The sequence below is a fragment of the Falco naumanni genome, chromosome 11 (genome assembly GCF_017639655.2).
Source record: "Falco naumanni isolate bFalNau1 chromosome 11, bFalNau1.pat, whole genome shotgun sequence".
Classification (NCBI taxonomy): Eukaryota; Metazoa; Chordata; class Aves; order Falconiformes; family Falconidae; genus Falco; species Falco naumanni.
Window position 1 is genome coordinate 16,070,470 of NC_054064.1, and position 26,678 is coordinate 16,097,147.

At 39.0% G+C, this 26,678-nt stretch overlaps 1 protein-coding gene across 4 annotated transcripts in view; it reads left to right on the forward strand.

Annotated features, from left to right (window-relative positions):
* Positions 1–26,678, forward strand: part of ABCA4 (ATP binding cassette subfamily A member 4) — an 84,406-nt gene that overhangs the window by 13,928 nt on the left and 43,800 nt on the right. For all 4 annotated transcript variants that reach the window (XM_040610779.1, XM_040610780.1, XM_040610776.1 and 1 more), the window contains exons 4-14: positions 277–418; positions 2,272–2,411; positions 5,160–5,287; positions 9,362–9,559; positions 13,757–13,846; positions 14,227–14,467; positions 15,974–16,113; positions 17,242–17,358; positions 18,127–18,324; positions 22,801–23,006; positions 23,819–23,995. In XM_040610779.1, the coding sequence (XP_040466713.1) occupies positions 277–418; positions 2,272–2,411; positions 5,160–5,287; positions 9,362–9,559; positions 13,757–13,846; positions 14,227–14,467; positions 15,974–16,113; positions 17,242–17,358; positions 18,127–18,324; positions 22,801–23,006; positions 23,819–23,995 (1,777 nt within the window). The remainder of the gene's footprint in view (positions 1–276; positions 419–2,271; positions 2,412–5,159; positions 5,288–9,361; positions 9,560–13,756; positions 13,847–14,226; positions 14,468–15,973; positions 16,114–17,241; positions 17,359–18,126; positions 18,325–22,800; positions 23,007–23,818; positions 23,996–26,678) is intronic.

The window sequence follows — 26,678 nt, forward strand, 5'->3', positions numbered from 1 at the left end:
GATCTCAAGATTCTATCAGGTTGTAGATTTCTGTAATTCTGTTACTGAGAAAGTACTGCCTCACTACCTCTTAATAAAAGCTCAGAATTTATTTCAGTTGAAAATAACCATATTGCTTATATTGTTTTGGGGATTTTTTGCTTAGTGAATGAGAAACCTGTATGATATCCATCACATTCCTTCTGTCATGAGCCAGCCCATCATGCTATTTAGATTCATGCAGGCTCTGTTAGAAAAGTCACCTGATCGTTTATATTTTGTGCTTCTGTACTCTAGGTCACTTCCCAAACAAGGCAATGCCATCTGCAGGAACACTGCCTTGGTTACATGGCATCTTCTGTAACATGAACAACCCCTGTTTCCGCAGCCCAACCCATGGAGAGGGTCCAGGTGTTGTGTCCAACTACAACAATTCCATGTAAGCAGAGCTATATGTGTGAGACTGGGTTGCATTGTTAGGCAACTGCTGATAGCCTGCTCTTGGCACCTGTTAAGCATTCAGGGGCATGAACTGTGCAAGAAGAAAGGATGGAGTATCCTTAGCCTGCTTAGAAAGGTCCCTCGGTATACTGGGGGATGTTTTAAAGAATTGTTTTGTGGTGTGGATGAAAAGGGAAATGTAAGCATTTAAGAAGACACCAGGGTGCAAGTAATTGATTCCAACAACGGTCACCAAAGTTGAAACAGAGCTCATGATGGTAGGTTTGGGCCTTTTTGAGAAAGAGTTCAGTTGTACTAGTCTCTAAGGAACGTGTATTTACTTAATAAAATCCATCCTTTCTATTTCCTGCTGCTTAGTAAATGTCTCAGGACAAATCATTTTGATAAGAGTTTGAAACCCCTAAGCTTTCTTTTCTCATCACTTAAGTTGTCCCTTAAAATGAAAGCACTGATGAAGTAGCAGCAAGGAAAATCTGCACTGCCACTTCTTATGTAGTACCTGTTTTGACTATATACCTGTGAGACTTTAATCAGCATTGTAACCTTCAGATACTAAGCTTATTAACAAAATAGGAAGATAGGAGGTTTCCAGACTGTTAGTGAAAAAAAAACCTGTGGGAGTGCTTTAATGCATTGATTGTTATAGCTGAGTCATGAAAGACTGTGCAGTGGTCAAAGACCCTTAAAATAAAAACCTGTTAAAATAGCTATAAAAAATGCACCAAATCTGCCTTTCCAAACAGTCCACTTTGGAGCATCCAATGGTTTAAATTCATAAGCTAACAATGTCCAGGCCATTAAAGCTCTAGTCAAGTGAAAGTCCATAGCTTTGAGTTAACTTACAATTTGACCTTTTGTTCCTAGTGAACAGGATTCAAAATAGTCAGCTGGACCTTTTTGTCAGGTACAGTCAATCACACTGTGAAGCTAGAGGGTTCTGTTTTCTTTATGTTCGGGCTTTTCTAGGTTGCTTATTTCAGAGCAAACTGTCCCTTTGTGAGTCAGAGTAAACTCAGTGCACTACAGAGGAAGCAAATACATTGTGTTTTCTGAAAGAATTTAGTCCTTCCTGTTTGCTCTTTCCTGTAACCTAAAATAAGTCATGAAGACTGAGATATACCATTACATGCATGGAAAAACATACTTAAAGAAATGTAATGGCCTCCCCTACTGCTAATAAGAAATTTTTGTACTCGTTTATAAACAGGACCTGATTGCATCTTTGCTTGAACTGCATGTTCTAATGCAGAACCAGTAGGTCAACAGCTGCCTGTGACAAGTTTGTCACTCATGCTTTCCTGCCTCTCCTAGAAGAAATGTTTTGAAGGGACCTAAACGCCACCCTTATATTGGAGGGGACTGAGCCGGGAGAGGGAGGAGAATTCTGTGTCTGATTCCATGTCACTTACCTGGCTGAGCAGGGCTGCATGTGCCCAGACTGTCCCATCCAACTGCTGGAGCTGAGCCTGGGCCAGAACCAAAGCAAATAACCATTACAGCTGTGAGATGAATGCTGTCTGGGGAAGGTCCTATCTCCCCAGCAAGATCAGCATGGCTAATGAAGGAAGTGTGTCAACCTTCTACAACACCAGTAGCCCTCTTAAACCGTCTGTGGACTTGCAAATCTAACTGGAGCCCACATCACCTGAAATTACTCTGTTGTCACCACAGAACTGAGCTTTGAGTTTCAAGACTGAAGACAGAGTAGTTTATTTTTTCCTTATCGCTGTCACAAAGAAAGTCAGCTTCACTTTTTTTTTTTTTTTTAATGTCAAAGGGTCTCAAGTCATTAGTCTTAAATTATTGGTCATTCACCATTTCTTCTTTCAGCCTTGCAAGGGTATATAAAGATGCTCAGGAGCTCTTACTGGAAGCCCCTGAGATCCGTGACCTTGGAAGAATCTGGGAAGAACTTGTCATTATGACTCAGTTTATGGAAACAATGAGAACTAATCCTGAAAGGATTGCAGGTAATTGCTTTGTCTATATCCTTTAGATTATTGAATTTTTCCTTCTGAGAGCTGACTAGTAGTTACCGTGCAGACTGACAACATTATAATGTATTTCACATGTAGCTGTTACTCTGCTTACCATTAGGGTGAGTTAAAAATCATCCAGTGTTGTAACTAACACCTTTCGTTTGAGAGAAAGGAGAGAGGTCATCAGCTCCATTCTGCAACCATCTTCCTTAAATAACAAATAACAGTAGAAAAAACCAAACCACACAACTATGAGTATATTGCCACCCAAAGTAAAACATGTGGTTGGAGATTTCATTAATTATGATTACAATACAGGCAGAAGCAGTAAGAAAGAATCACTGGGAGATGCAGAGGAATGGAAAGCTAGGAATACGCCTGAATATATACTAGGAGCATGACCTAGAAAAGAGCTCAGAGATACTTGTATTTCAAGCGTTACCTGAAACAGGTTTGGAACTGCAAGAAGGAAGCACTTTCTTCTTGTTTTGATGTGTTTAGAGAAAGAAGGTACGTTATGCTGCTTCTAGACAGGATTGCAAATTATATGACTCCATTAATTTTTACTGAAAACAACCTGCCAAACTCAAAACACAGTCCTGGGTGAAAATAGGAAATGGACTAACAACAATTTTTTTATTTAATATTTGGTCTTTAAGTATAGAATTTGAAAAGGTACTCCTAAAACGAAAGAGGCTTAGAAAATGGACTGGCTTTGAGAATTGATGTGTCCCATTCTCAAGTCCTTTGCCATAGGAATAATATTCTTATTAAAAATCAAATAGTCACTCTCCATGTGTTTTTAATAAGATGTATATAAACCCTCTGATACATGTGCTCCATCAGAAGTTTCTAACTAGAAGTAAAAAAGGGACTATCTCATTGTAAATAGCTGTGAGACAATCAAAATGCCCCAGAATGCAAAGAACTTGAAATATAATCTGAGCTGTGGTTTGTATACAACTATAGAAACCAAACCCGCCTATTTAGAGGTGAGGAAAAGCACAACATGCCATGGATTTGCAACATATTTCTAAGGGACCACACCCCACGGTTTAGGAAGTTGCTTTTGCATCCCTTATCAACTTTACTCAGCAGCTGGAAAATAGAGTACATTCCTCTCTACCCCTGTGAAATATAATATTAATTCTTTTTCAGAGTCTGTGGGTTTTTTTAATGTGTTTTACTTTAAACAAAAAATAATGTTTGGAATCATCTGTTTCATAAAACAAAGTAACAAAGTCAGTTCTGGAGCTAAACTAACAAAATATGAATTGGCACGTTTTTCCATACAGGAAAAGGTACTGCAGAATTGACTAAGTTCTCTGAGCATGTGGCTTACTAGTGTCGCCTGTAGGTAACAATCTTAACAGAATATTGTTATAGCTGCAAAGTTGAGTGATGAAAAGTTAACAAATGTCAGAATTAAGATTGCTCTTTCTCCTGATTCCTTAAAAACGGCTCTCCTTCTTGAGTCCTTCCTTTTCCCGTTGCCTCCTTGCACTGACACATTTGACGAGATGTGTTCCTGTACTGTGGGGGGTTTTTTTCCTCCACAATGCCTGAGCGCCAGGAAGAGCATCAGAGGGAACGAGGGACAGGCCCCTACTATTGTTTTCAGTGTTTACAGCTTGAATAAATACATGGAGGAGCCCCTGCAGCCCTAGGACAGCATATGCTTATTGCAGATGGAATTGTGGAAGTTAGTTGTCAAACTCTGATAAGGCTCTGCTTAACTCATAGAATGGAGACACTCAGGAGCAAATTTATGCATGTTTATGTGGAGATGTCTAAAGCTACATTCCCCATGTCAGCATGATACATACTGCTTCTATCAGCTTCAACTGCCTGTCTTGAAAAGTGGAAGAACTAGTGCTTTTCAAGCATTCTTTACTGAAGTCTGTTGATGCTCTGTGATCTACTTTATTAAAGGCTGTAGTATTCAATGGACGTTAGTAACATTCACTTTCCAAGCTTTTACTTGGACCGTAATGAGGCAGAATTCACACTGACACTGTTAGACTTTAAGAGCAGCAGTATTTTGGATATTGTTATAGATGGAATTATGGAAACTTGGAGGCCTTTCACATGTGTTTAATTTAACAGTGGGTAGTCTCATTGGTTTGCCTGAAGATTTGCCAGTTTTTCATTTAATAGTTAGTAATCTGGTCTAATATGACTATTAATTGCAAACAATTTATGCTTCTCCAAGGATAGTGAGGTTTTTTCATGAAAGATTTTCAAGGGGCCATTTTTGCAATCCTATAGCGTAAGATTAACTAGCTAAGATCAATCGACAGGAAGTGATAAATTAATGTAAATGTAAGGGGTTGACTAATTTTATTTACGCAGGGCTCAGAAGAAAGGACACTAAGAACAGTAGCACACTTGAATCTGAACATTTAAAGTGAAACATTACCTTAGAAAAAAGGCAGCCTTTCAAATATAGTCAGGGATGGTTTCAGTACTTCCATTGATGAAGTTCTAGTCTGAAACATCTTTGAGAAATCAGATATGCAGAGTCAGAACACTCAGCATATTCTGATGATCATTCCCCAACAAAGGATTAAAATTATTTTGAATTTCAAAAATAGCTTTGGACCCCTAAGCTTTGTTAGTCCCTACTAAGTATGTGAGCCAAAGAACATACTTTTTGCAGGTTTAAGCCAGGGTATAGGCTCTTCTTTAACTACATTTTGGGGGGATCTCACTGATCTCTACACTCCTTTCTTCATCCAGGAAGAGGAATACGAATTCTAGACATTTTGAAAGATGGGGAGACCCTCACTTCCTTCTTGCTGGAAGATGCCGGCATCCCTGATTTTGTTGTTTTCCAGCTTATTAATGCTCAAGTGCGCCCTGAACAGGTGGGTAGAGTATAACAGCTACCAAGCTGTACATCTTCTCCCCATTATGAATCAAGAGGAAGAGGGTTTTGGTTTGTCTTTTAAAAAATAATATAGATATTTGGTTCGATGCTGTTGTCGCTCCCAAATAAGAAACATCAAGAAACGATATTGCCAAGCAATGCATCCATCCCCATGATTAAATACTTGGCTCAAAAGTGTAAGGCAGCTGTACATCCTTTTGTGACAGCAGTCCTGATGAATAGCAGCAGAGAACTATTTGCGGTTCTCTGCCTCAATGTCAGCAGAGTAATATGGTGGCTTTATGGCTTTGTCTCACTTGAATAGGTGGGAGTGGAGAAACAGACCCACTTTCTTAGATTCTGATTGAATAATAGATCTGCTCAGAAAACTCAGTGAAAACTGCAGGTCAGATCCCTCCTGGAGCAGCTAAGCAGGAGACTGTGTGTGACCAAGTCAGGCTGTCTCTGCCTCTGCGTGTACTGGTGGCTGGGAGCTCTGTGAGGAATGCTATATTAATGAATGAATACTGCTGAATCAGAACTCTGGAACAATTTCTACACTGTGTTAGTGTGTGGGTGGAAGCAAGTGAATAATTAAGGCTGAAAGACACAATTCCTCTTTTTCACTGTCACATAAAACACAAATGCTGGAACTGTGTGTGGCCAGAAAGAGGGATAGCATTAATGAACTTGTGTGCAGTTCCTTCTGTGCACCACAGGTTCCAGCTGGTGTAACTAGTAGCCAGATTACTTATCAGCTGTTTTCTTGATTGGTACCAGGGGAAGCTCTCCCCTATCTTCATTTTGTCATGAAGCAATACAAGACCATACCAAAGCCAGTGTCAGCTGATACATCCTACATTTTTCCACACATCCATATTAGCTGAGATGGTGAAAATTTGCTTCCTTGCTGATTGTGACAAGAAGAATGTATTACAGATATCCTGCTGGGCTTCTCTTTCCCCCTTCATCCCTAACCTCTCCTTCATGAGAGGTCTGCTGTGGCAAGAGAACTGTGTGCTGCTGTGTTATCCTCTGTTAGCCCCCCAGTGGTTTTTTTCATTCATCTAGTGTTAAAAACTGTCTGCCAGTGTATGCAGGACTGAATTTTTCAATACTATCACTGAAAGTATGATTGAAACCTGCTAGGGAGGAAGCTAGAGGAGACCTGATGTTGAGTACCACTTTTGCTGTCCTCCACAAAGTTTTCTTGTTAGCAGTGATCACAGAGATACAAGATCATCTCACAAGGGCTAATTTACAGCTATTGGGAAAGAAAGTCCTGTGAATACATCCTCCAAGAGCAACTAATGCAGAAAAACTAATCTCATAATTTTCGAAAGAGCACAAAAGAATTATTTTCTGCAGGAATTGAACACTTGATCTCCTATGGGAGGTAAATCACTCAATCCCTATGGACCCTGTTGATAAGCAAGTTACTGGCACTGGACTTAAAGTTGGTTGAGGTAGAATTTGCAGAGCCATAATTAGAACCTAGATACGTGGTCATCCTAAGCCCCAGCTATGATAATTCATCTCTAGTTCTTCATGCTGCTTTACCCTCTGTTTGCTTGTGTATCACTGTAAACCCTCTGCCCTGGCTCTGATGGCACAGAGCTGATCAACCTGAAAGCAACTTGTTTACAAGAACCTGACTGTTGCCAACAGCTGGCTGCAGATCTAGGTCTGAGCTGCCTGTGAGTGCAGGAAACAACACACAGAACTGAAAGCTAAACCTGATCAAACAGCCAACTAGCTGAAAAAATAATTTGGACTTCATATTGCCAGCTTAGACCAAACAGTGACACATGGATTAGAGAAAAAAAAAAAAGTATTGAAGTTTTCCTCTGAGGGCCTGCTTTTTTGAGTCATTCTAAGATAAGGATAAGAGATGTTAAAACACAATAAGAAGTTCAGGAAAGATTGGCAACAGCCCACCCTACCAGAAAAATTGGAAGGGCGGAGGTTTGATGTTTTTCTAATCCCATCTCTTCATGAACATTCTTGAAATGCACTTACAGTTTGTAAATAGCATCTCTTTTTTTTTTTTTTTCTGTGTTTAATCTTTCTCAGTGATGTTAGTGTCACAGTTTCCTCCTTTCACAAGTCAAAACAAGGTTCCCAGGCTGCCTCCCTGTGCAGCTCAGTTTCATTGCAGTTCACACTGGATGATAAGGTCTGTACCAGACCAGGCATATATGGTTAAAAAATGCTGTTCTTTACACACACACATATCCAGGATATAAGTGACTGAGAAAATAAGCAAATTCTTTCACTGATGTAAAGTCAGTTAAATCCAATTCAAATGTTCCAATTTGGTTTTGGTTTTAGAGCTTTTTTGCAAGCCACGCTGTATCCATTGGTTGCATTTCATCTTTTGCGTTCTGCCTCTCTCCACACTGTCTGGCTCGTGTTAACAATGCCTTTACAGGGCTACAGCTGTAGTGATGATAGTGACAGTACCTCTCAGATATTTTACTAGAAATTCACATCCCTTTTTTGCATCATAATTCCAATGCACAATCTGTAATTCCAATGTTGTTGGTTTTTTGTCAGCTGCAGCTCCATAAGCTGAAATTCAGGGCAGTCATTGTAGACAAAATATAATATTGTACTAGACCTTTCTTCCCCTGCCTTTCCTATTCTGGCTGCTGACTTTCCACAGCCACACTTGCAGTGTTATTGGTGACTTCTGATATCTGAAGCACTTAATGGATAACTCCACAAGCTTGAATCCACTCTCAGAAGCAACTGAATTAAATTATTTCTCATTCCTTTGGGTTTTCAAGTATTTCCCTTTATAGGCACGACCAAACAAGTCTCAGCTGCTAACTGTAGGAGATCTGCAGATATAAAATTTTGGTAATGTTCAGAATCTCTTAGATGAGCTTGTTAATTTACTTAGGAAATGAATGTGCAACTACATCTGACCTGGTTATAGATGTGGTGTGTTTGTTTTGATCCAAATACTTTAGACTGAAATGCTCAACAGATTGTTTTTCTGAAGAAAATTATATTCTGTGCTGATTCTGAAGATATCTTTTTCTATGCAGCTTATTACATTCATTTAGCCTAAGGATAGCTTGTCAGTGTATAGTTGTTTGTTTGAAAGTCTGAGTCACAATTACAGTAGGCATTTGTAGTCATCAGTGTTGTGAGCTTGTTTCCTTACAATTTGTACTGTGAAAGGAGATGTACAAAGGATGGGAACGTTAGCTTATGAGGAATTTCCAGTGCTACTTTTTATTATATTGCCATGTATTCTGTCCATTATAAAGCAACTAGGACTGAACTGTAAACTTCTAAGGGTATTCCATTACAACAATGTAAATCCCAGATAAATCTACTGATTTCTGTGGAGTTATTCTGTATTTACATTGGTTTAACTATAAACTAATCTGTTCCCAGTAGTTGGACACTAAAGATAATTGGTTTTTTCTGTTCCATGTTTTTATTAGAAGTGGTAATCAGTAGATGGGTGTGGTTTGATGTAATGGCTTTGTAAATCCTGGCTGTATGCCTGGGCACAGTGACAATGAATAATGGCTGTGAGGAAGCATTGGTGTGGAATAGTCGTAACTGCAATAAAATACTGAGGGAAATCAAGCTTGAGAATCAGTGGAACTGGCCTTTTTCTCTTAGAGCAACTGACAGCAAAAATATAACTAACCTAAACAGGAAAGGTAGAATGATGTGGCACAATCAGTTGACCCTGGGGAAATACTTTCAAGCAAGTTGTAGCTACCTCTTCTTAGCCAGAAGGATGAGTGGCATGGCAGCAAGTGTGCTTAGATGACAGAGAAAGAGAAGAAGACTCACAAGAACTTTTTCAATGAAAGGGAGAATCACTAATGAGAAGAGGAAAAATGTAAGAGAAGACAAGGTGATCTAGCATAATATCAAGTGAAGGTGGTTCAAGAGTTGATGCTTTAGCTGGCCACATCCTTCTGCCATTCATGAAAATATTAGCAGGGGCTGATATCAAGGTGTCCACTTCTGATAAATCTTGAATTGTTCCTGAGCAGTGTAAAGGTTCCACAACAGTAAACAAAGAATTTTATTTTGGTTGCAGTTTGCCTATGGTGTCCCTAGCTTGACTTTGAAGGACATTGCTTGCAGTCAGATGCTCCTGGACCGCTTTATTATCTTCAGCAGCCGAAAAGCACTCCCTTCTGTGCACAAGGCCATGTGCGCCTTGTCTCAGGAAAGCCTACAGAGAGTAGAAGATGCCTTATATGCAAATGTTGATTTCTTTAAGCTATTTCAGCTGGTAAGTATAAACACAATAATCTTGCCTTATGTTGTAATTTTTTTGGCTGATATTTCATTGCCCTTCAAGAATTTTCTTTGTAATACATCACCAGTGTTCCAAGTAGTCTTTGTTTATTTACCCCTGAAAATGTAAGGTAATGAATGTGTGATCATTAACCTACCATCAGCAGGACACTAGACAGTTCTGAGTATGCTTTAGGATGAAACAGATGAAATTCACAGCACAACAGAACTAAAAAAATCAAATGTAATTTTAAAATCAGTGTGTGTGTGTGTAAATATTATGTGGTCTTTCTAGTCTGTGTAGCAAAACAGTGTGTAGCAAGACCTACAGGGACCTTACTGAGGATTCTGAGAATATCCCACACAATCCATCCTGTCTTTGCTCCATCCAGCAGGACAGAATTTTACACTGAAGTCAAAGCCATGATGCAGCTTGAGTTGGGATAGGCATGTGAGCCTTTTTTAAAAAAAAACAAACACCCAAACCAAACAAGTTGTACTGGCTTTCTATAGAAGAATTTCCTTACTTCTGTTCATTTTCATTCCCCTTCCTTGTGCTGTTCCTGTTTTTACTGTGACCTTCTTGCCATAAATTAACGACAGCTGCAACATAGGTTCGGTATGGATATATTATGCAATTTATAAACATATTTATATGTTCTTATTTATATTTTATTATAAGTTTTAAAGTAATATTTTTTTAATATATATAAGGTGGCATACTGGTGGGGATTTTTGCATTTGTTCTCTGTTCTTTTCCTTATATTTTTCTAATACTCCATTTGTACTCTGCACACCGAGCTGGTGCTTTCAGAGAACTATTCATAAAGACTCCAAGGCCTCTTTCCTCATGACAGCAAACTTAGAGCACATCACTGTGTATAGGCCTTTTGTGTTTGTTTTCCCCATGATCACGATTTTGCATTTTTCAACAAATAATTTAATTTGCTATTTTTCATGTTGTAAAAATGTCATGAGACCATCACATTGTCAGTTTGCTGCATACAGCAGGCAGGATATATGAGCAGCTGCTAAAGTTACATAGAAAGTATTGATTGGACTTTTCTGCCACAGCAGTGTAACATGATTGATTTAACATGGATTTTATTCAGCTTTGAGTTGCTCAGATCTGGGAACAGAGGATGCCAGAAGCTTTAATTGACACACCAGCCAAATTACTGTTTGATTATTGTAGCATTGACAATCGTTCATTGTGCCCCTGCAATTTTGCCACTCCTGATAAGAATCTGTGGTCAGTTGTTTGAAAGCTACTATTTTCCATACCTAAAAATACACTCAGATATTTTCATATAACTGATGCTTGCTGGAAATAGCAGAGAATTAATGCTACAGTACTCCTAAGATAAGGGTTTCAGCATTAAAGACTTCATGTGAACATGCACACTGCACTGCCCAGCTTCAAAATTAAGCTGCTAACATACTATGATTTTGCTGCCATATGAAATAAAATAGAAAGATGAGATTTCATGAAGCAGTTGTCTGTGTTCATACAAAAACAGGCTCACATGGGACATAAGAACATAAGCCTGAAACCAAAATGTGGCGTTGTGAAAGACTGGATATTCAGATGCAGACTTACGATCTAGTCTGTTACTACAAGGTCTCTCTGCCAGGAATATACCTGAGTATTGGAATGGAAGTCCCTTGTTGGAAGGGTATCCATAGCCTGATTCCCAGTGGGTTTCAATGTGCACCCAGCTGCGGAGAAGAGGGATAATCTTTTCATGATGCCTAGCACAAGATCTCAAGCTGGTAGAAGCTTTCCCACAATCCTATCATTATAGTTCCTAAATAATAATTTTTCTGGGTTTTTTCCCAAGGCAGAAGCTCCCCTTTTAAATCAAAATCTGTCTCAGTTACTCCTGTTAAACTAAAAGGTAGACTGTGCATAAACACTCCTTGCCACAGTTATTTTGACAATGAACTTCAGCACTTGGAAATTAACGTTTCTTGTTGAATTTGTAATGAACATATTCAGGCATGTATGTACATGAATATACGCTCAAGTCCTTCACGTGCTCATGTATATCCTCTAGGGGGTTTTGCCAGAAATTAAGGTAACTCACTTTTTTGATAGCAAAGCAGAGGCAGAAAAATAAGACCCTTCCTTTACTGTCTGGCTGGTTCAGCTGCAGCAAGAAAAATGAGCCTCTTTCTGAAGCACTGCTGTTCTATAACTTGCCTGTTTAAGTTGGGTTTGAAGTTCTTTAAACCTTCTAAATAAAGGAAAATAAAATTCTTTAATAGCTTATTGCAATTTTGGGTCAAGTAAGCATTTCTTCACTAAGCCCAGACATGTTTACTGAAACGGTGGCTTTGATCACTATCACCACGTGCACTTGATATGTAATCAAACTGAGTGTTAATCTATACTTGGATACATATGCAGAATGAATCTTCATTGGACTTTTAAAAATTCTACATTAGTTTTAAACTCTGTATTAGAAATACCTGTCTGTTCAATACCCAGGTTATTTTCTGCACTCTCGTACTGTCAGTCTTTCTGTACTTCATGGTCTTCAGGCTACAGTTGTATAGTATAACCAATCACATACCAGAGTTTGTTGTTGTAGAGCTGCTTGTTTGAGTAGGGCATAATTTTAGGATGGGCAGCTGACTGTGAATTCTAGAAATGGGCCTTCTGTTGTTAGAAAGAAACTCTTCAGTGGTTGTGCTCTTCCATTTTTTTCATGACACCATATTTACTTCCACTGAATATGAAAATAGTTGGAGAAATATTTTGGGGAAAGCTTTAATCTTCATCTCGGCTTAGTCCCAATAAACATTCCCAACTGTATGCTCTGGTATTTAGGTTAGATGAGAGTGTAGTTTGCCTATAATGTCTGCTGATCCTGTCTTACATGTGCTTCTAAAGAACATAAGCTAGCTGAGTACAAATTCACTCATTTAAGATATTTCTATTAAGACCTGATTCTACTGAATGCCTCCTGAAAGAAATAACATTTAGGAGCAAACATGTAGTTTTGCCCCTACTTATCTTTTGTTTTCTTCTAGCTACAAGAAGGAGGTTCTTTTCTTAATTTCAGCTTTATCCAAGGTTTTTCTCTGGTTAACTTCCAATTGTTTACAAGACCTGTTGCTCACAGTTTCAAAAAGGCCAGGTTAAGGCAAGTGCTCTAAGAATTCTGTATAATCTTTGCAGAGGCTGGTTCCCCTTAGGGGACAAAGGAAAAGTGTATTTTGAAGCATTCTGTGTGTATTCTTCCTGTCTCAACTGCAAGTGACAGATCAGAACATGCTAACATAAGCTTTCCATGAAACCTCTTGCTTTGTGATTCCCTGCTGGTTACCTACACAGTGCAGCTGTCATCTGCTTTCTTAACCGCCTACCGACTGGAAGGAATGGCAGGGAATCAGCAGGTTGTATAGCTACACAGTTTTAGGGAAGTCTTTTTAGGGGCTTAGCTCATAAATACCACAGTCTAGCTACCTAAAAGCCCAGCTTTACGGGTTTTTTTGTAATACCAGAAGAAATGGGTGCCTGAGAAGAAAGCCTCAAGTGACAAAGAAGGGTGCAGTGATGCAAGCAAAGTGGTTTCTTAAGAAGCCAGTGATAACTAAAGTGTTAATTTCTGCTGGAAAGGCTGTTTGGCCGGTCTGCGGGAGCCTGAAGAAATAATGGTTTCTGTCTGATCTGGTAGATAGCAAGGACCAGGCTGTCTCCAAAACCAGGAAATCTCTCCGTAGCAATACTGTGAAGTACTACCAGTTATTTACCTCCATGGCAAATGGAGGCTTCTGTATCACAAACTTTACGAAATTCAGAAGTTACCAAGAGCCTGGATATCTTGCTGGAATAATAGCCTCTGTGAGAATCAGCTCCTCAGAAATCCCAGTTGCTGCATTCTTTCTCCATTTTTGCACCTTCATGATGGCCTGAGATAAACAGAACAAATCTCAGGCTGTATTTTCAGTGGCCCGTAACTGTTTCAGCCTCGTATTAGTAGGAACACTTACACAGGTTGCTGTGTGAGTCTGCACATGGGTACTGGATTTGTGGCCCCACAAGACAGGCTTGCAAGACACTGTTTTAAGTAACTCAAAGTATTTGAGCTAAAGAGATGCCATTTGGATTTTCTTCTCTCACTGTAGTAGCTGTTGTCATGTAGAAACCACATAAAACTCGTCTGTATTTCTGGTGTATTCACAGCTTCCCACTGTGTTGGACAGGAATGCGCCAGGTGCTGACCTGAAGGCCTGGGGGAGGGTGCTGTCTAATGTCTCCCAAGCAGTGCAAAAGGTAAGTGGTCTAATAATAGATGACATGGCTTTTCTGTGTAGCACATAGTCGTCCTTTTCCTTAGTCCTTTTCATGTTCCAGTTACCTGCTTTATCAGAAAGGAAATAGACTTGTTTGGGAAGAGCTGATTCCTTAGAAATTAGTTCTTCTCTCATTACAAAATAAATGCAGACATAAGTATTGGCAATTAGGAAGCATATTCTTCTCTTCAGAAAAGACAGAGAACAAGAACTGAAAATAATGCCTGTGACCAGGAGTGAGGAGATAAAAGGATGAGGTTCTGATTGCTTCCGTACTTCACCAGTCTGGGCAGAGCTGAGACTTCACCAGATACTTACTCCTTTGAGGGCTGTGATTAACAAAGTCTTGTCTTACTGCAGCTAGCCAGGAGGTCAAGCGTTCAGAACCTTTTGACAGTTCTGCAACCTTTTATACAAGATGGAAGGCCAGAATCCTTAGGCCACTTGGTGAGCTCCCTGTCTGATCTTTTCTGTGGCTACCCAGAAGGAGGTGGATCCAGAGTGCTTTCCTTCAACTGGTATGAAGATAATAACTACAAAGCTTTCCTGGGGATTGACTCAACAAGGAAGAAATCGAGTTATCTTTATGATAATACAACCAGTAAGTTTGTCCACCAAACCACTGCAGACCCCATAGACAGGTGCAACTTTTATTAGAATAGCACTGTTGCTTTTATAAAATAACATTTTTAAGCAGTTGAATCAGGAAATTCAGTGAAAGGTGAAATTATTTTATTTCATACTGAAGAACTGGAAGCAGAGAAGCCCAAGAACTGAGAGAAATACTCATTTGCTTTCAATATGATGGCATAAACATTGTCATCATCATTATTAAGACAGTCTGTCTTATCTTCTAATATATGCTGCTGATATCAGGAAGAACTAGATGCTTCTGAAGAAGTTTCAGGAAAATACAGTACCGCACTCTGGAGTTACTTTTCTTCAAGATAATTTTTTTCAAAGCCTCCCAACTAGATTGATGGCCTGGAGCACAGGAATTTATAAATATCTCCTTTAAAATAATACTCAATTTGATACACGTCAGCTGTTATCTTCCTGATAAGAGTGTATATATTTTGTAGCAGTAATGTTCTACAGCATAATTAAATCTTACATAGAAAAAAATTCAATTTACCAGTTTTCACTGCTTTGATTTCCTCACTTACTTTCTTGCAATTGTAGTAGGAGATAATGCAATGCAAGGAGGAACCAATTTTATCTTTTCTACTATTCATTATTTTATCTTTTTATTATGTCCCCTTCTGTTTGCTGTTTAGTTTTTCTCTACATTGAGACTGCCAGCAATTTTTTTCTGTACTAACAGCCATATTCCAGCTGGTAGTAGATTTCTGTGTCCCTTCCACTGTGATAGATATGGTTGTATGGTTACAAAGTGCAGGTCAGCAATTTTCCTATAGAGAGACTCCTACCTTTCACTGTTCATATTGATACTTGTCTCTACTTATGACTGAACCTTCACAAGGCCTGTAAAAGGCCCACTACTTCATTTCTTCAGCCAGGAGACAGAACAGTTAAATGCTATCCAAGTAAACTAATTACTTCACAGTGTAGGAGTAAGACAGAAATGCTTACATTAAAATGTTTAGTTCTAAATTATTGTAGGATCCAGTCCTGAACTGTTCTAGAGTTCAACATCCAAGCCTGCTGAATCTTCAGTCCAGTGCTTTATACTGTGTAATAATTAACCACTAATATGAGAAAAAATAGCTTCATAGCAGTATCAACTGCAATACAAAGGAGCTAAGTCATTAGCAGAAAAGGCAATTAGTTTGAAATTGTTCAGTGAGATCTGAGCTGTCCAATTTCCTTCCATCTGAAATGCCTTATAAATAACAATAACTTTCAAATGGTTAAATTTCTTTGCTCTTCCAGTTTCCATAGTGTCTGTTTTACAACTCCAATATGTACTTAATACTTTTTCACATCTAATCAGAAGCTCTACTTCTGCATTGCAGAATGTACTTAACCCATTCAGAGTCAAAATTCTTTAATCTGTCTGTATTGCCAGTAAAAAGCCCTGCAGGACATTATATATGATAGGATTTGAGTAGGGTTATATAAAGACTGTCTGTCTTTCTGTCTTTAGCACCCTTTTGTAATGCATTGATCCAGACCTTGGAATCAAACCCTTTAACCAAGATAGCCTGGAGTGCTGTGAAGCCCCTGCTGATGGGAAAAATTCTCTTTGCTCCTGATTCACCTTCCGTGCGGCAAATCCTAAAAAATGTAAGAAATTCTGAAATACAAAAATGCATATTTGCAGAAAATTGTGTCCTAAGAAACATCTTTTGAAAAAAAAGTGACCCAGCTACATCAGCTTAATCAGATTTTCTTCTCAGAACTCAGTTTGTTCTGATGGTCACCAGAGGAGGGACAGTTACTCTTTGTTTAAAAAACAGGAGACAGATCTTCACTGATTCATCCCATTTTGGTCCACACTACAGGCTTTTTACAGCTCAAGTAGCCTTTTATTGGCATGATTCCACATCTACACTAGTAAAAATAGTAGTTTTCATATATATATTTTCCAGATGTAGGAACATCAGCAGCTCTGTGCCAGTAAGTATTTAAATAGAGAAGCTGTGAGGCTTGGATAGACTCACTGAGACCTAACACAGAGGGATTACAAACCAATGGCAACATCATGGCTTAGTATTATGTATGTATTTATGTATTGTCTATGTTGAAATGATAAATAGTATTCACTTCATGAAAATAAGATGGAGCCTGGACTCTTCAGTGAAGTGCCTGAAGTTGGGTGAAATTAATCAATCAGTTAAATCAAGGTTGCCTGTGACCTAGGTTTTGGCTGCCTCATAACCTCAATTCACTTACTCAATATCTATGTAAGGCACAGAACTTCTGCTCATAGTTCACACAGAAGAAGATCAGATTTACAGCAGCCAAATATTTCAAATCTTAACTATAAGAGTATCTGTCTTCTCCAACTGCTTTCCATTTATCCTACCCACACCATCTCTCTTCTTCCTTCTTAATGGAAAAAAATGGGGGGGGGGGGGGGGGGGGGGGGGGAAGGTGGAGGAAGACATCATTCTACCTTAAACCTGAGTATTTAAAGGAATTGAAGTTAACTGAGGTTAATCTGCACTTGTTTGTTCCATTATACATAAAACAGAAATTTATTCGAAGTGACTTTGATTCCAGTTGGATTTTAGAAATTCTTGTTCTGACGATTATTAACATTTCTGCTATTTTAACAAGGTTATTGAGTATTGAAGGTAAAAACTAAACCATTTGTAAGTTACAGGTTTCACTGTCCCTGAGTGGCTGGATCATAAATTCTGTTTATCTCCTTAGCTTTCTAACACTCTTTTCTGCTGTTTTATTCCTTAGGCAAACTCCACTTTTGAGGAACTTGAACGCCTCAGACTGTTGACCAAAGCTTGGGAAGAAGTAGGACCTCAGCTGTGGTACTTCTTTCAAAACAGCCTGCAAATGAATATGATCCGTGTATGTTATAACTTAGCAGGGATCTTCAGTAAGAGTGGCCTTTCACCATCCTTTATATTTACTAAGGGAGAAGAGAATTCATTTGGAAGGTTTGGCTGTAAGCACAAACTTTGCAGCAAGGAGTCTGTGGCCTTTAAGGCTGCAGGACTCATTAGTGGGCTTGGTTTGAAGGCTAGTCTTAGATGCATTACAGCATGTCTGTGACAAACTCAGATCTGTACACCCCAGAATCTGCCTGACTTCTTTAACAAAGGCAGCAATTGCTGCTTCCCTTTCTCTCCAAAATGTCCTTCAAGAACAGACAACTTGATTTTCTTGGGTTCTGCATAGGCAAAGGCGGCAGTAGGACCATGTTTTTGCTAGGCCCAGCAGTTTAATACCTTAGCAAACTGTTTATTTACACATCCCTTAGATCTGACTTTGATGAGCTACAAGTAGTATCTGTAATTAAAGTTTATAAAGCAGCTCACACTGGAGAGAACATTTGTTTTCCCACACTATATTAGATTAGACATTTACTACATTTATACTGTTGCTTATAAGGAAACGACACAATAAATAGTCAAGGATAAATTTCTTTTCATCCTTTCTTCAAGTGTCACCTCCAGTTCAGCTATGCAATTGCCCATTTATGAAATTAATTCCTTGGCATACCCTTTTGTACTACTTCATGGCTCAGGAAGAGCTATAGAAATGGAAACTTTCCTAGCTAAACAGGGCATGTAAAGAGGATCATTGTAATGCAGCTGTCCTGATGTGTTTCCTCAGGAATCTCTGAAGCACCATACAGTGAGAGACTTCTTGAACAGCCAACTGCGTGCTGAAGGCTTAACCGCTGAACACATAATCAATTTTCTCCACAATGGGTCTCCACAGAGCCGGGAGAAGGGAATGGCAGATTTTGACTGGCGGAACATCTTCAGTGCTGCAGACCAAGCTCTGCGTTTACTCAGTCAGTATCTAGAGGTAAGGTCAGCCCTCCCATTGCCAGAAATACTTGTAGAGAATATCTTAAAGAAAGGTAGGCATTATTGCGGATCTGTGGCAACAGTCAAGAAGGCAAAATTATAAGACATCTTCATTTGTTTCAAATTTAATCTCAATATTAAAAGCACATTTTAAAAATGATACAGCAGTATAAGAACATGAATAATAATTATTATGAAAAAAAGCCTTCAATTAGATGTTCCCCAAATGCTGTGTTCAAAATTTTGGTTAAATGTCTGAACACACTTTGATGCTGAGAGGCAGAAAGTGAATGAAAAACCTCAAGGAAATGTTTTTTTGTAAGTACTAATATCTGACAGACCACTAATTTCAGCAAGACCTGGACCAGAGACGCTAACAGTTAAGCTAACACGTAAGTCCCCCTTCAGGTTTTTAAGCACCTGATCAAAATTCTATTGAAACCAATGAGGGAGTTCCCATTTGTTCTCTAAGCCGCTTCTGACAATATGTCTGTGTCTCTTTCCTGGTATCTACACCCTCCCTTCTCTAGGCTGCTGGTTTTTTAGTGGGGCTCTATGAGGTTTTTAGAGAGCCACAGTGCAGAAAGTGAGGTGAAATTGTATTGCATAAATAAAAAATACTAAAAATGAAAAAGATTAAAATATCAAGCCATGGTAAAAATACTTTGGAAGATACCTTGAGTAAGAGCTTACTCTGGTGTGGCTAATCTAACTTACTGATGAATTCATCAGGTTCATTCTAAGTCCAGAGCAAAAAAGGTTATATTTTTTAGAGGACTAGGCAAACTGCTGCATCCATTCCTTCCCAGAGCAGTTTGGTTTGGTTTGGGTTTTTATCCATTACATTTCTGATCCAGAGGTAAAGATGTGTTTGGAACTAGACTTGAGATGGAGTGGATTCCTGCTCAGTTAGATAAATGAAATGCCAACTCTTCTTTGTAAACTTATGAACACAGACCCTGCAATGTTGCAGATTAAGCCCAAGAATTTAAAAAAACATTGCTGTTGGCAGTAATATTAATACTTGGGAACTCAACACTTAGCATCTGCCATATGAGGGTCAGAGTCTTTGTAGAGATTAATTACATCTTACAAACATCTCTGAAATAAAAGTAAATATTGAGTTTTTATTTAATGGTTAAACAAGCAGAGCCTCAAGCTCACAGTGAAAATTGGTACTAGCTGTAGGCAATAAAACCAAGCCTAGCTCTCCTAATTCCAATCCATTTCAGTCTGAAAGACCATTCGTCCCCTGCAAGAAGGCAGGAACTGAGAGTTTATCTGCATTCCTATAGCTATGACAAGAGGGAACAATAAAACTTTCGCACAAAGCTCTGCTGGTTCTTTTGGTGATCTTTTTGCATCATGTCAGCGGAATTATTTCTTACTTAAACTGAGTGAAATATATGGCTTGCAGCAGGTCTGTGCTGGAACATCCACGGTTGGAACATCAGGGCAGTTATTGTACCTGGCAATAGATCTTTGTGTCCTGAAGTTCTTTGTAATGAGCGTATTCTTTTAAGTCTGGTGTTTACACTGAGTTGTTAGCCTTTGAGATTGTTTTCACACTGTGCCAGGCACAATGGAAACAAATAGCTCTCTTTCAGGGACAATGAGGAGAGGTGTGCTGCCAGCAACTATCTTTGGAGACTCCAGATCTCTGCTGCAAACTGTTCTGATGCAGCTGAGAATCCCACAGATTGTGCAGTGGCTGCTCACCCTCACCACCCCAAGAATTTCCTGTTCTTCCCTGATTACCTTAGGCCACAGAATAGCTAAACTGTTTGTGAGAGCTTCCTGGTCCCTTCTTTATGCTTATTATTTTCTGGTTTTATCTTTCAAACCTGCAGTGTGTATTTAGTTTTATTTTTCCCGTCTTCATTGGACCATTTTAAATGGTTAAATAATTACTGGGAGATCTGAAATAAATTTCCCCAAGTGCTTGATGAATTTTGATACAGTGAAGTTTATGAAGGCACAAGCTGTGTTGCAATTCACTGAAACAAAACCTAAGCAGAGCAGTCTTTGTTTTGAATACAAGTGAAGTTAAGATGTTACAAGAAAGAAATTCTAGCTTTTGGCTAGTACATTACAATATAAAATCTCTTTTAACTCTGAATTATTGCAACACTGGTGTCTTAGCCTATGTTCTTACACAAGCCTCAGTTTTATTCTACTAATGCAGAATTTCTATAACCATTTGTGTTTTCTGTTCTGAACACTTGCTGCTTCCTTGACTGGACCCCTGGATAAGGACCCCTGAACTGCTCCTCAGCCCAGTTCAGACACTGTCTATTCTGCAGTGAAAATCTAGACAAATCAGTTGTCTGTCAGTACTTTGCCAGTGCCATTCCCCTGGAGAGGTACACGAGTTCTTCTGCAGCTGCAACAAATACCTTGAAATTATTTCTCATAACAAAGAAACAGCAAACAGTCCTCCAGACACTGCAAAGGCACAGTTCCGAAGCAGGACTTTGCTGTGGAAACGCTGACACTTTGGCAAGAACTAAACTGATTTCCAGATCTTTGTTAACTATGTGGGATAAATGTATCCCCCAAAAATTAATACAACCTGAGCCATCAGTCTAATTCAATATCTGTTCTGGCATACAAACCAGAAAGTTTTTCTGCCTTATTTTTCTTTCTGATATGAAAATCTATAGAGTTTAGTTTTGTAAAGCAAAGTAGGAGAATGAACATTTGCAAAACACCAGGAAAAGTAAAGCTACAAACTAAAAAAGTTATCAGTTTAAGCACTATTTTCTTTTGCTGCCAGCTAAAAATGTATTTTCATATAGATCCCATTAAACTGTGATACTTCAGGTTTTAAAGGAAACAGAGCATGATTTATCACAACAAAAGGTTACCTAAAGGAGTCCTAAAGATGTCTGCCCATTAAATAACAAGCTGCTGGCATAAGCAATTTGATGTGGAGTAATTGTCGGTTGTTGACCAAGGAGAGATGATCAAGAAAATCAGATCAAACAAGTTAGCCTCCTGGAATTTTATGAGGCGAGGAAATTCAATAAGTATCTTCTCAGTCCATCAGGAGGTTAAATAATTCTACTCTTTAGTAATGTCTTGCCAGTTCTGGAGGGGGGGGGGGGGGGGGAGCTAAATATACAAACATAAGTCTGTAATTCTACACATAACTAATGATAGAGTTTGTAGGGTTCACAATCTTGTTGTCTTACAATGCCTGTTAAGTAGGAATTAAATAGGGGAATGTAAAGGGCTTAGATTTTGATGATTTGGTGTCTTGCATATGGAGTGATAATAATACATTTCACAGTAATGACAGAGACTAAGAAAGAAGGCTATTTGCTGTGAAGGGGAAGCTACATTTTATTATTGAGATAGCCAAAGCATGTTTACTTAAGCCAGCAAGTTGATCACATGTCAGAATTTAGTAGCAACACAATATTATCAGTAAGATCAGTTGACTGCCACTAAATAGGAATAAATGCCTAAATACCTAAGAGACTTTAATATTCAAATTTATGCTCTGATTTTCCCAGCGATTCACTTGATGAAGTGCTTTTCTGCTGGAGTCCATAGCTAATGTGCTTTTCTTATGGATCAGTCATCCTTTAGCTCCCTGATGTTCACTCAGGCATTTCCTAAGCTGAAAAAAATGTCCCTGAACTTGAAAAAGGATAGTGTTTTGATTCAGCTGGACTGCTAAAAGGCTGTCATGGCCAGATATATTTTGTAGATGAGTTAATTTTATCTCCAGGATGCAGACTGTCAAGAAAGTTGCTGATACTGGGACCTCATCTGTGCTACAGCTTTAGCCTTTCCAATTCAGATAGTTGCCTTATTGAGGGAACTTCCAAGTATAGTCCAAGTGGCAGAGTTCATGTTTCCATGCTGGATGATTACAGTGACTTAACTAGAGTTAAATATATTTGTTTAAATTATTTCATTCTACCTAATTAGTAAACATGATACCATAGGCTTTGGCTGAACCCAGTACTGGCTGTATGTTTTGTACAGGTACATCTACATTTGCCATGTTATACTTAAATTTACAGCACAGCTCCTGCTTTAGTGGCCACCCTCGCTTGATTTCTTCCTTGTCAGGATGGACGTTTCTTGAGCTTGGAGTAAGGCAATCCTTAAATGTCAGGAATAAGCTGCTTTCAAAATTATCCCATCCACTCACATTGACCACAGTAATGCTAAATCTGAGGTTTACAGTTCTTATTAGGGAGAATGATGTTTCTGAGCTGGTATTGGTAATGCTGTGTGTTTTGAATTTGTCATCAGAATTAGAGTAAGAATGGAGGACCTTTCAGGAAGGAGGAGAGAGCCAACTTCTAATGGTTTCAGCATAAGCTTTTAAAGCTGAAAATAGCAACTACTTCAGATTAACCTATCTCTCTTTTCTGTTTTCAACTACTGATGTTTGCTTTAATGTATACCTCTTAATAGTTTATTCCCAGGTGATTTTTCTCTTTATGATTATTTGTAGTGCTTGACCTTGGATAAATTTGAAGGTTATCTTGATGAAACTCAACTGATTCATCAAGCCCTTCATCTGCTGGAGGAAAACAAATTCTGGGCTGGTGTGGTTTTTCCAGACATAGAGCCTACAGCAAGCAGTCTTCCACCACATGTGACATACAAGATCCGGATGGACCTAGATGCAGTAGAGAAAACAAACAAAATCAAAGACCGGTATGTGATAGTTCTTGCCTTCTCAGTTCTTGCCTGCCATAACACGAATATGAGAGACATAAGGATATTAGAACCTGCATTAGATACGTGCATGAAATAGAACTGTATTCACAATAGTGTAATGCAGTGCAGAATCCATCTCCAGTTACCAGGTACACAAGTGGTATCACTCTTGTGACAGTTAGGCCAGGCAGTGAGTAGGTTCATGGATACATGGCAAAGTGAATGAGATTGCTCAGAATCTATTCAGTAATCTGCTTAAGTTTTTAGTTGGCTCCATCACTTGGAGAGACAGACAAGGAGGTCCTACATGGTTTGTGACCCAGCTGTCCTCCACCTGGACAGTAGAACTTCTCTACTTTTCCTCCTCAAGTCCCTCTCAAATGGACTCACTTAAAGGAATAGCAGGAATAATTTCTCAGGATTGTCTACATAGAGGAATATAATGGTGGCTGGTAGTTACAATCCAGCTGTTTCAGTTTAATCTCCAAGGATACTGTATTCCAAATATAGTTATTTCTATTCTGGAACAGCTACTCTGTTAATTTATGTACTTTTTTGGCCAAAATTGCTATTCTGTGTCAGTGTAGAGAAAATTAAAGGAAACAAAATAACCTTGGAGGTCATATACTTTCTCAAGCAATGTGGTCTGACAGACCAAAATTTAGAAGACAATTCCAGGCAGTGCCTCTACAATTTCAGTAGCTAAGATGTATCTATTAACATTTATCCCCTGCCCTTCTCCTAAAACCACTGTTTACCCAAATGATTTCCATGTTAATTTTTTTTTTTTTTTTTTTTTTTTTTTTGAGGTACTGGGATCCTGGTCCAAGAGCTGATCCTGTGGATGATTTACGTTATATCTGGGGAGGCTTTGCATATCTCCAAGACATGATTGAGCATGGGATTATAAAGACCCAGACCAACACTGAAGTGCCATTAGGAATTTATCTGCAGCAAATGCCATATCCATGTTTTGTGGATGATGTGTGAGTAAAAGCAGTTTGTCTCAAATCTGATGAATACTTGGGTTGCTGGGTGCTTCAAGACTCTCAAGCACCAGTTCTAACCCTAGTCCTAAGGTATATATGCAAGAGCAATAACTGAGACATAACTGAATTAATTTGTTCTTTTCCTTATCCTGCTGTAACCCAGAATCCAGAAGCCAGTTTTGCCAAGATTCTACACCTAATCCCAGTCTTGGCCTTTGTTGCATCCAGGCAGCTAGTGTCCAGACTTAAAATGAACACAAAACACTGGCCCCTTCAAAGCAGCAGTTTTCTTCCAATTTCCAAAAAATAATCCGGGTCTTTTTGGCCTTACTTTTCCAGGCAATAATAATAACTGAAACCTTAATATTGATTACAGATGAGAATCTGTTGTCAGCAGGGCACCCCGATTATAACAATTATAACAATGTCAGCCCTGGAACTACCCCTGTGATTACACAGGAGCCAGAAAAAAATGTAATCTCCTAAAAAGTTTTTGTCTAACTAAAACTAAGTCTCATGCTATAGCATATGACCAGTGTGTGTGTGACAAAACTGAACACAAAGCACTGAACCATGTTAAAACAAAGACTGCCTCCTTCAGTTACCTGTGCAGAATCCCTTGGAGTGCAGTAAGCTTTTCTCTAATTGCATCTCTAAACCCTACTTTCTTTATATCCAAAGAATCATTTCCTAAAAAGAAATGGAACAGAAAATGGTTGTCCCAATGGAATTGGTACCTTTCTTGCTATCTCTGTGAGTCTTGAGGAATCAAACAAACCCAGTCTCTTCAAGTGTGTTATGAAACCCTAACCGTAGACTTCATCATATCTAGATATGGTAGTACCCAAAGCTGTAGGTTTTGTTCCTTGAAGACACCTACAGGCTTTGCAGAATCCCAAGACAATTTAGGCTCCTAAGACTCTTTCCTTTCAAGATCCTAACTACAAGTCTAAACAGGATTCCATTTATAACTACATGACTAGTATCTGCAATCAAACTGGATATATGGCATTGGTTTCTGTTAACATCAGCTCTCTCCCTTCCCTAGTGGATGCTACAGTTTTCAACAATAACCTGGTGTTCTCTAACCTTCTTCTCCCTAATGCCTGTCCATGTTTTTTATGCAGATTGACTGGTTTTTGTCTTAAATCTCATATTAATCTAGCAAAGGATTCCAGGACTGTGTCTGCAGTTCATTACTGCAGACACCAGGAGTTTCTTTCCCTGGGAAGAAAAGAATGAAGAAGCTAAAGGAGAAAGAGGTGGTTTGTTTTTCTGTAATGAAGAAAGAGAGAGGCTTGCTCCTGGGTGTGGAGATTTCACGGCTGCACAGAGACAGTGGGGCTGTGGATGCTGTGATTCCTCCTTTAGCACTGCCTGAAACAGCGTGGGTGTTTCAGATTATATGAAGTGATACCTCTTCCCCGTTCATGTTGTACCTGTTCCAATGCTACAATTTGTGACTGTCTTGGTATACATTTCACTCCAAGAACCACAAAAACCCAAACCCAAACAAACAAAAAACTTCAAACAAACAAAAAAAAGCACTATAAAAATAATTTCATATTTATATGAAATATAAAGCAATATAAATATATTTGCAATATAAAAATAATTGCTCTGTGCAGGCAAATGCTAATAATTCAGATAACAGCAGATTGCAGACATACATAATTTGATCTGTCGTTCCCACTGGTCATTACCTGTTAGTCTGACAAAATATCACCCTGGTGGGCCTGCTGTTTATTTCCCACCCACTGAGAATACTGCAGAGGCAGAAACCCTATCTGTGCAAAAGGTCTCTGAAGCCTGCAGCAGCCATGCACAATTCAGGGCTGATATCCAACCCCAGTGATTGCATCTGCAGAGAGCCTCCTTAAGTGAAGCAAGTGCATTGTCATGGCAAACGTATGCTGTGCTATGCAGGCCTAGTGCTGGGTTACATGTGTCTGCCAACAGGCAAAATGCCAAAGCTTAGCTTTGTTTCAGGAGGCCAGATTGCTCTTCAGGAATTTTTGGTGAAAAAGTTAAGATTTTCCATTTGTTTTGACAATGGAATAGCTAGGATAGCATACGGCAAAAATGTAGTTCTGTAGGGGTCAGATTTAGGAAGCTGAAGGCTTTTTGCTCCCTTTTGGTTTTAACAGCTCTAAGCTTTTGGCCTTTAAAGAATCAACTGCATTTGGTTTTCATCATAATTTCATTGGAAAATTGCAATCCCAAATTCATAGAAAATGTGTTCAGCTTTATCACCCCAAAATTTCTTTCTTGCCATGACAGCACACTTGGGGCAGTGCTTTACCAAGAAGCATCTGCCATGGCTGAACCACCATAGAGCCTGGAGGGAGGGACAGAGAGGGGGAGCAGCATCTTCATCACAGTACATGAAGGGCCCCTCACAGCAGCCTGTCCCAGCACTGTCATTTTGGAAATGGTACTGTGTGAAACATTCCCAACGCATTCCCCCAGTCATGGTTTGTATGAATTTCAGCAGCTTTTCTGGCAACATCTGATGCTTCTAACGGTTAATTTGTTTAATTATTTTGCCAGTGAATCTGAGGAGCATAAGAAGACAGTGACACAGCCAAATTGTTAACATTAGAATATGTCTGAAGATATTCCTTGTACATCATAGTAAAAGCATTATGGCAATTCACTGTGAAGAGAGAGGTGTTTTCAT